Source organism: Oncorhynchus mykiss, chromosome 8, assembly GCF_013265735.2.
Source record: "Oncorhynchus mykiss isolate Arlee chromosome 8, USDA_OmykA_1.1, whole genome shotgun sequence".
NCBI lineage: Eukaryota > Metazoa > Chordata > Actinopteri > Salmoniformes > Salmonidae > Oncorhynchus > Oncorhynchus mykiss.
The window spans coordinates 71402116-71412680 of NC_048572.1; the positions used below are offsets into that span (position 1 = coordinate 71402116).

General features: G+C 41.5%; 1 protein-coding gene across 2 annotated transcripts in view; it reads left to right on the top strand.

Annotated features, from left to right (window-relative positions):
• The window catches only part of LOC110530474 (arf-GAP with GTPase, ANK repeat and PH domain-containing protein 3), a 276915-nt gene extending 266734 nt beyond the window's left edge, over window positions 1-10181 (top strand). For both annotated transcript variants that reach the window (XM_036986120.1, XM_036986117.1), the window contains exons 17-18: window positions 6230-6485; window positions 6802-10181. In XM_036986120.1, the coding sequence (XP_036842015.1) occupies window positions 6230-6485; window positions 6802-7038 (493 nt within the window). In that variant the 3' untranslated portion in view covers window positions 7039-10181. The remainder of the gene's footprint in view (window positions 1-6229; window positions 6486-6801) is intronic.
• The last annotated feature ends 384 nt before the right edge of the window (window positions 10182-10565 follow it).

Here is a 10565-nt window from a genome sequence, read left to right on the forward strand (position 1 = left end):
TCCCATATTCGTAGCACGCAATGACTACATCAAACTTGTGCCTCTACAAATTTGTTGAGTGCATTTGCTGTTTGTTTTGTTTGTTTCAGATTATTTTGTGCCCAATAGAAATTAATGGTAAGTAATGTATTGTGTCATTTTGTAGTCACTTTTATTGTAAATAAGAATAGAATAGGTTTCTAAACACTTCTACATTAATGTGGATGCTACTATTATAACAGATAATCCTGAATAAGTCTTGAATAATAATGATGAGTGAGAAAGTTATAGATGCAAAAAATATCATACCCCCAAGACATGCTAACCTCTCACCATTACAATAACGGGAGGTTAGCGTGATATTTGTGCGTCTAACTTTCTCACTCGTCATTATTCACGATTCATTAAGGATTATCCGTAGTCATGGCATCCACATTCATATAGAAATGTTTAGAAACATATATATATTCTTATTTACAATAAACGTATCTCTAAGATGACACTATCGTCCGTGTGGCGGTTGGTAGAGTATGGCACTTGCAATGCCAGGGTTGTGGGTTCGATTCCCCACAGGGGACCATTATAAAGTACGAAAAATGTATGCACTCATTACTGTAAATCACTCTGGATAAGAGCAGCAGCTAAATGACTAAAATGTAAATGCATTATGGGCGGCAGGTAGCCTAGTAGTTAGAGCGTTGGGCCAGTAACCACTAGATCAAATCCCCAAGCTGACAAGGTAAAAATCTGTCTTTCTGTCCCTGAACTAGGCAGTTAACCCACTTTTCCTAGGCCATCATTGTAAATAAGAATTTGTTCTTAACTGACTTGCCTATGGTACAATAAAATAAAATATTTACCATTAATTTCTATTAGGAACATAATGATCTGAAACACAACTAAAACAAACAGCAAGTGCATCCAACAAGTTTGTAGAGTCACAAGCTTGATGTAATCATTGTGTGCTAGGAATATGGGACCAAATACTAAACTGTTTACTACTTTTAATAGTCATGAGGGAATTTATCCAAATACCATTGCTCCCCTAAAATGGGGTGACTATGTACAAAACTGCTGTAAATTCTACACGAATTGTGTATGTATGGATGAAAACACACTCAAATTAAAGCTGACAGTCTGCACTTGAAAAATGCACTTGAAATCATTGTTTGATTTCAAATCCAAACTTTTGAAGTAAAATAAAAAAGTAAAAGTATGAAAGGGAAAATAAATTGACAGATAAATATAGTGTGTATTTACAATGGTGTTTGTTGTTCACTGGTTGCCCTTTTCTTGTGGCAACAGGTTACAAATATTGCTACTGTGATTGCACACTGTGCTATTTCACCTAATAAATATGCCAGTGTTATCAAATTTGGACATGTTTTCGAATTCTTTGTGGGTCTATGTAATCTGAGGGAAATATGTGTCTCTAATATGGTCGTACATTTGGCAGAAGGTTATGAAGTGCAGCTCAGTTTCCACCTAATTTTGTGGGCGGTGTGCACATAGCCTATCTTCTCTCAAGAGCCAGGTCTGCCTACAGCGGCCTCTCTCAATAGCAAGGCCATGTTCACTGAGTCTGTTCATAGTTAAAGCTTTCCTTAATTTTGGGTCACAGTGGTCAAGTATCCTGCCTCTGTGTACTCTTTCTTTAGGGTCTAATAACATTCCTCTCTCTCTTGCTCTCTCTCTCAATGTGTTAGTGAAACTGTCGGCTGTTGCATGGGAATCACTCCGCCCCCTCCCACTGTGAGAGGTGTTTTGATTGCCTAGTCCCCCCCTCCACCACTCCTTCTCTCTCTGTGCATCTATTTGATGTGAAAGTTGAGGAGCAGGGAGGAGGGGTGTGGGGGGAGTTACCCTGATTGTTTGGGGGGTGGGGCATCCTGATTCCTCCCTTAATGTGTGGACCAATCAATGGTACCTTTATTAGAGGAGGCCAGGATTGGTCATTCTCTGGTCTTCCCTATTCACGGACAGTTTACTCAATGCTACCATGGTCCCACCCCATCTTCCTCAGTCTCTTTCCCCCAATAAATCCCTATTTGGCTTTGTCTTTTGAGCTTGACTAATTATCCTTGTTTCTTCCCCTTCATGTGGAGATAGTCATGTGTTGTTGACTCCGTGGGCTGGGTTGAGGAGAATCATTCTGCCATTTGCCACTTAATTATGTGGAGGTCAAAATCCTTTGCTCAGCTCAGGAACTAACAAGCAGAATCTAACATCCTATTTTACCGTTTCCTTTGGTCTTATGAGAGACCCTCTGTGACTTTAGACTAAACTTTTGAAACAAAGGTCAGCTATAAGGTAAATAAATGATCATCACTGCACACAGATATAACACTTAATGACTGAGGAAATGAATGCTGCACCAAGCACTAATGCTTTATCATTTATAGAGACAAAATCAGAGGTTTTCATTGGTCTTTGCTCTCACGCTCTTTTCTACAAGTCTCCTCTGTCCCCTAAGCAACAGAGGAATTTGGTGCGAGTACTGTATTTGCGCAAAGGTGGGGAAAGGTGTGTGTGTGTGTCAAAGGTAACCATTGGCTTGATTTCCTGAATATCATGCCCTGCTGAGAAAGTCCACTCTCTATCTCCTCTCTTTCTCCCTCTATTTTCTCCTCCCTCTTTGACATGCTAAATCTGCTGATTTTATTTTTCTTCCTCCTGCGGAGAGGAAGTGTCCTTTTCAAGGGTCTCGGCTTTCCCCCTGACTGACTAAACCTTACCTCTGTTTGGATTGTTGTTCTATTTCAAACAAAAGACGGAGGCGGGATTACCATTTCACTTTCACACTCTACCTTTCAAGTGGTGTAGCAGCTAAGGAATTTGAGTCCCCACCACTGGCCTGGCTGGGTGCTTTCCATTTTCTTGAACAGAACTCTTTAAAGTACTAGTGTGGTTGCATTTGGACCTGAAGAACTGGGATTGAGGTCTTTTTGGAAATATGGCAGGCTGATTTTGTGGCTTCAAGGCATGTATTCACAAAGAGGCTATAGGATCAGTTTTGCCTTTTAGATCACAAGGAACAAGATTCTACAGGGAAGGACCTGATTCCAGATCAGCCCTTGTACTTTGAGACTGCTTTGTGAATACGTTGACATCTTGTTAATGGTTCTCAGCCTTTTTGTTTCACGTCCTGGCGCTAACTTTCTGCCTCATTTAGCTCATGTCAATTCACTGCGTTCTCCTCCCCCGATCTGGCATTCATTCAGTGGGTTAGCTCTCAGAAAACTTTGACCAACCACTCTGTTTGACTTCATCACAAATTCCTAATTTAGCCAAACAAAATCTGGTAGTATATTTGTTCAGACAATTACCCAAAATCGATCAGATATTCATAAAGTTTTCACACATACTTGATCTTTGGCCTTGGTTCCTGTGGTGGAAAGTGGAAACCAGGGGGGTGGGATGGGCTGTCAGCCGCCTACCCAGAGCAATCCACTGGTTCTGTGTTCCCATTGATCTTCTAACAGCCTTGTCCATATATAATGACAGGGTTTGATGGATGGCTTACATCGCCCCAATCTCCTGCCATTAGAGTTACATTGTTGCGTTCATAGCACCCCCATCCTTAAGGAAATGTTCTTTTTTTCATTTCTGAATGTTCACTATAGGAAGTCATAAGGCAAGTTTAGTGCTATTCCTGTAGCACTGAGCTAATTTGAAGAATTGCGTAAGAACTAGTAAAACTTAACTTGAGGTATAATGCTTTATAACTTGTTATAGCCTAAGCATGTATGCAGGCTTTAAGTGAAGTGTTAATGGACCGTGCACTCAACATAAAACTATTTCTGTTCTGTCAGTGCAATTAGCAATCCTTTAATGAGTAAAGGACAGTGAGAGAGTTCAGGGTGACTCTTTTATCTGCCAGGCTGAGTGTCTTTAGCAGTTCATCAAATTCTTTGCTGAGGCTGACAAAGGCAGCTGTATGGTGGGCCAGGCCCGTCAGTAGAGAATAGAGGCTAATTCGCCCCTGTAGTTAAGGCTGAAGCTGCTGAAATGGAGTGCTGTGTATAGTGGGCCTGGCAGATTTTTCAAATATATATATATATATATATTTTTTAAACATTTATTTAACCAGGTAGGCTAGTTGAGAACAAGTTCTCATTTACAACTGCGACCTGGCCAACATAGTGCAAAGCATTGCGACACAAACAACACAGAGTTACACATGGGATAAACAATCGTACAGTCAATAACACAATAGGAAAGTCTATATACAGTGTGTGCAAATGTAGTAAGATTAGGGAGGTAAGGCAATAAATAGGCCATAGTGGCGAAATAATTACAATTTAGCAATTAAACATTGTCTTCCGACAGATGGCGTCATTCTATCACGGCGCATTGCCACAAGCTATTTGTGATTGAGGTGAATTAGACTGCTATCTAGGCCTACTGACTGACTTTGTGTTGAGTGATGTGGCGTTAGTGTCCATACAGACTGGTTAGCAGACAGTCAGTGTCCTGGGGGATCCTTGTCACTCCAACCAGCGACAGAGTCGTTTGCCCCTATCAGTGTGAGCCTCTTCTCTCTGTCACTCACCCAGACGCCCAAACAACAGCCCCTTTCTACTTCCCTTATCACTCTGCCCGACGGGGTCGCAGGGTCAGAACCACACTGAGCATGCCCAGCTATTCACTGTATTGATTTAAATTTTTGGGATGATTTGGCGGTTTGTGTGTGGGAGGGAGAAAAGAGAACTGTGGGGGTCGAGATTGAAGATGTAGAGTGATAGAGAGATAGAAGTCTGACTGGCAGTGAATGGAGGGAGATGTAGCCCTCCTCTTCTCTTCTCCATTCTCTGGCTCTATAACTGAAGGAGCCCCAACCCCAGCTCCAGTCCCCCTCTCTGACTGCCATTCAGGCCCATCGATCGGCCTCCCATCCCGGGCACCCCAGGGGAGGCCAGGATCCAGGCGCTGGTTGCCTCCTTTGTGGGGGTTCCACCAGTTATCCAGTTCAGACTGACGGCTGACAGCGCTGATAAAAACATGTCCCCCTCTCCTCCTGTCCTGTATTGTCCACAGCAGACATGCTGTTCACAATGTGTAACCTTTAGATAGCTGGCTAGACTGTAACCCTCCTGGTGCAGACGATTATCAGTGGAGGTGGGATACAGTTTCAGCATCTGACCCCTCCACTGAGCCCTTTCATCATCACTGTCCTGACACTGAGGCTACACTAGGCTTCATATTAGAGAAAATACATGCTTGAGACAATGGAGTGAGGGTTAGGATTGATCTTAAGACATCACACTGCAGTGGTCAGATGTGGTCTAGGTTCTATGAGTGCTGCAAAATGCAGTTGCTCTAAAGTTTGCCAGCATATCCTTCGACCCCAACCCACACGATCATAGAAGGTCCTTTTATGAAGGATTATCATAGCTTTATATTACAAACATCTAGTTATTTAATTGAAAATCCCATTTTGAATTATTATACTTTTTTTCAATCAGAAATGCCTTCTTGAACATGTGAACGTTCATGTGCCTTAATTACATACTCGTATGGCATCTGTAAATAGGATTAACAATGTGAAATGATGAGCCTAGTTCAGTCAAGGAGAGAGTACTGAGCTATACAGGGAGAAAGAAAGGATCCTTCCTGGCTAGTCATGATTGGCTGAGATAATGGAGTGGTCGGAAGATGAAACCTGATTGGTTTGTCACAGAATTCTGTCTATAACAGAATGGAGGCTTCCCTGGTCAGAATATAGATCATCTTTGCTACCGCACATATATGCACTGCAAAAGTGTTGCTACTGCTCTCAAAAATATTGTTGCCCTGAATTTAGCTGGGTTTAAGAAGAGAGACTGCTTTCTGGAGGACAATGCCATCCTGACTCACATGCATTTACATGTGTGGGTGAGGCTAAAGTTCAAGAGGGTGTGAGCGATGCTGAATGTGCTTAAACAAAGAAGAGCTCTTTAGGAAGTGTGAAAATCTCATCAAAACTTTCAAAGGGCATTTTCTCCTACTTGTCTCTTCAGTGGGATAACAAGTTTATCAACTTTTAAAGCAGCATAACTTTCCTCCAACTACAGTGTATGATATACCACTTTGAAGACGGAGTATGTACTTTCTTAAAATGTAAAAAAAAAAAGCAAATCACTTTAATTTGATGTAAGCCTCAATAGCGTTATCTGGACACATTTGTATTATTGTTCCATGTTTTTCGATCCTCTGTAACCTCACTGACCCTCTTTAACCCTCGATGTCATCTCTCTGTGTCCTACCCCAGGGAGGAGAGGGAGCGTTGGATCCGGGCAAAGTATGAACAGAAGCTGTTCCTTATGGATGTCCCCCAGTCGGACGTGCCCCTGGGGCAGCAGCTGCTTCGGGCTGTGGTGGAGGACGACCTGAGGCTGGTGGTGCTGCTGCTGGCCCACGGCACCAAGGAGGAGGTCAACGAGACGTACGGGGACGGGGACGGACGCACTGCCCTGCACCTGTCCTGCGCCATGGCCAATGTGGTCATCACCCAGCTTCTCATCTGGGTGAGTAGGTTGGGCTTCGAGAGAGGATTGTTTTCAACCTTGATTAAAGATTAATTATCTTCTTGGCTGAATAAAGGTTGAATGATTATGAATAAGATAAGATGGTTAAATAGATGGGGAAAATGTTAAGGTCAGGGCCAGGAGTGTGTTCTGAGCATGTGACATGACCAGGAAAAACACTTGGCTGTGGATGAAAAGGGAGTGCTTTGTGAGAATCAAACAATATACTGAACTAGCTAAAACAAAATGTCAACTACACCTCTCTCTGTCCACTTCTTCTCCTCTTCCTCCTCACACTTTTCCTCTGTTCCCTCAGTATGGTGTGGATGTGAAGAGTCGGGACGCGCGCGGCCAGACGCCACTGTCCTGCGCCCGGCGGGCAGGATGCCAGGAATGTTCTGACATCCTGCTCCAGCACGGCTGCCCCAATGACCCCGTCAGCAGCCTGACCACACCCAACATGAGCCGCAGAAACCCCGATGTTAACCCTAACCCTAACGTCAACAATAACAACGCCCTCGGTGAACTCAACCGCAGTGTCAGTATCATGTAGGACCAGGAGTGGATCTGACCGGACTCACGGATCACCAAGGCCCCTGAACATACACATACTGTGTCCCCATAGATTACCCAGTGATCGTACTACTTTCCCAGTGTCCAGTCCTCATTCTCCTCTTACTCTACTTCATATTGTGTAACCTAGACTGAGTAACTGACAGTGGAGTTTCTGTTGTTGTTGGCGCAACGGACAGGATAGAGATATTCCACGACACTGAGAGAGGTGCTTACCTGGTGGATATTGTATATTGTATTTGTTTTGTTGTTTTTCTCATATCATCACCACAGAGGTGAATCTCTGTCAGAAACGATCATGATCAGCTTTAAAGCTTGTTATTGTTATTAAGCATCAACCAAATGAATGGCTCAAGATTTCTTTGTGTTTTTGGCATTTACCTCTCCTCTCCCCACTTTGTACTAAAACATTTCCTTTCAGGTCTTCATCTGTTGGAGCCAGACTGGGTTTTTATTCGACTGTTATATGAAATGACTAATTCCATCCATTCATGCTTCCATGCCTACATGGAGAAAGATAAACACCTTCGTAACATTTTGCATTAGATACTCAAAAGGAACTGCTATGTTGGATGCACAGTGATACCATGCATAGTCAGGTACCATGGTAAGTGATACCATGCATACAGGAAAGAAACTATTACTATCGATAATGTAATAGAGTTTACGACAGGTCCTCCATAATCCATGTCCCACCAATATCACAATTATTAAGGTTCAATTTGACTTAGTTATTATTGGTACTATTAAGCTATCAAACTCTTGACATGCCATTCGTGTACAAAAGCATGTCTAGATGGAAGATCAAAAATGATTTAAATACTTTACTTAGGGGCAAAAGGTTTAAACCACAATTTGAGATTTAAGAAATGATTGCACAATGGGAGAGTTTGGGGAGATAGTAAAGTGATTTAATTTGTTGCCCTTGCAAATCATCCATTATTATAAGGGAATTGATGGGTCTGTTTTTTGAGCACCGGGCCAAATGTTTTTTTGTAAAGATTCCTCTTCAATCAGAAATCTTTCACAGGGATGATTGAAGGAAGGAAATTGTATCATTAAGACATCTTTGTTGGAGTAATTTCTGAACAGGTTGAAGAGTGTTGATAATTACTTGACACATCACATATCCTAAACCAATCTTCTAACTACTACAGGCGTAATGGAATATCTGTACACCTCCTGTGGCCAAAGGCCCTGTATATTGGTACTCATGATACTATTTCTTCTGTTGTTGCTGTGAACAATGTGGTACGTGTGTGTGCTTATGTATGAGTGTGTGAGTGAAAGAGAAAGAGAGCAAGCAACTGAGTAAATCTGTGGGAGGAAAGGTTAACATTTATAGTTGTTTGACTAAAATATGTTTTCAAGTGTACAGACCTAAAGTAGCTCTTTCTCCTATAAGATTTATCCTGAAACATTGTGGATTAACTTTGACTTCTGGAGTCGTAATTTCCTCTCCAACTGACTTTAACTGACCATCCTTACTCAATGGACCTAACCAAGTTCATTCAAGTGTCAAACTGTTGAGATGGCGACTGAACGGGTCAAGATGATGGATGAAGAGAAAAGCTGCGATGACTTGAGACACTATGGTAATTCTTCATGATAATATCACATGTATATATCAGTACTGGGACAAGACAAGATAAAGGAGGAAGGGCTTTGACCACAGGAATATTCAAGTGATATTGGTATAAAGTCTATAGAGACATGTATTTTTCCTCGCACTTCCACTGTTTTAAGGATTGAAGTTAAAACCCTGTTTTTTGGTTTTACTATGGCAGTGTTTATGTTTACAGGGCAAAGGCTCTTCATATTAACCCTGGTACTTTATCTACATGGTTTTGTTGATTCCCAGCAGGCATAACTGGTTGGAATTATATCAGTATAACCATATTACAATCTGGTTGTAAACTGGTTGGAATGACATCATTTAAACCAGCTTTGCTCGGTGTATTCCCCCTGTATTTGTAGTTTATTGAAGCTCACAGAATATCAATGGGGCTCCCGAGTAGCGCAGTGGTCTAAGGCACTGCATCTCAGTGCACGATGCATCACTACAGTCCCTGGTTCGATTCCAGGCTGTATCACATCCGACCGTGATTGGGAGTCCCATAGGGCGGCGCACAATTGGCCCAGCATCGTCTGGGTTTGGCCGGGGTAGGCCATCATTGTAAATAATAATTTGTTCTTAACTGACTTGCCTAGTTAAATAAATAACCAAAATACATTTTGACTGATGGTCAACAGAGCTTGTAGACAGCCTTAAGTTATAACGGTACATTGACAAGTTGTTTTTTTCCTTAGGTGTACAGTATGTGTATAAACCACCATGGCACCAGCTTAATTAAATACATTCTTGAGTAAATTTCCAAGTATGTCTGATATACGGTAGTAGATTATTTCTTATAGGAGTTTACGGTATATACTTACCTGATGCCATAGTACCTTTTTCACCCTTGTAATATTTCCCTTCCCCACTGCTCTTAATGTTGCCTGACTATAACCATTATTCATTCTAAGCAAAGTGTTTTCCCCCAAAGACAGGCTGTTCTGACATGGCACCCTATTCCCTAAATAGTGCACTATTTTTGATCAGAGCTCAATGCGTGACCTGGTCAAAAGTAGTGCACTATAAGGGAGAAGGTTAATTACCATTTCGGACACACCCAGGATGTACTGTAGATATGGGTCCAAGATCCTCTATGACCAGACAAGCTTCCAGACAAACAATTGAAAAGATTTGAGTTTCCGGTCACTCTTTTTGACATGTCAACCCTATTTTTATATCTTGTTAAATTTTTCCTCTTTGTTTTTAAGCATATTTTTAGGTACTTTGGTCTCAATGTATCGACATTATCTGACCATTTGAGGTACTCTGTGTATAATGATGTACATTTGACATATTTATAATGCAGTATGTAAATATGGTTTTGTTTTTTCGGTAAATTTTCCCCCAATTTTTTTTCTCTGTTTACGTTTAGAACGTGAAACAAAGGTTAAAGCTAAAGGGTTACCTGCAGCGTGATTGGACGCTTGGATGACTGTTGAACTATTCAAACCCTCCAATAAAACAAATGTAGCCTTTCCTGGATTTGGGAAATAACAAAAAAGATGAAACGCGTCTCTCTTTGCATTTCTCATTGTATCTTCTTTAAATGACTTGTGTAAGTGATGTATGTATGTAATAGCAACATGTGAGGCACAAGCTTACATTGTAACCACTCTTAACATGGTGCCACTCCCAAGGCAACATTGAAAACTCCCATCTTACACAAGTCCTTCATTTTCTTAACGGCACTTCCTATCTAACCGTCTGTGTGATATACTGTGATGTGCCAATATATGACATTCTGTCTCAATATCCAGGTTTAATATGTTTAAAAGTATTCTTCTACAGTATATAAGTCATGGATATAGGATCATTAGCCAGCCTCAATCAGTCAGATCCATTGAAGTTAGACAGTGAAGGCAATCCCCTTGTTGGTGTGTTTCAAATGAGCA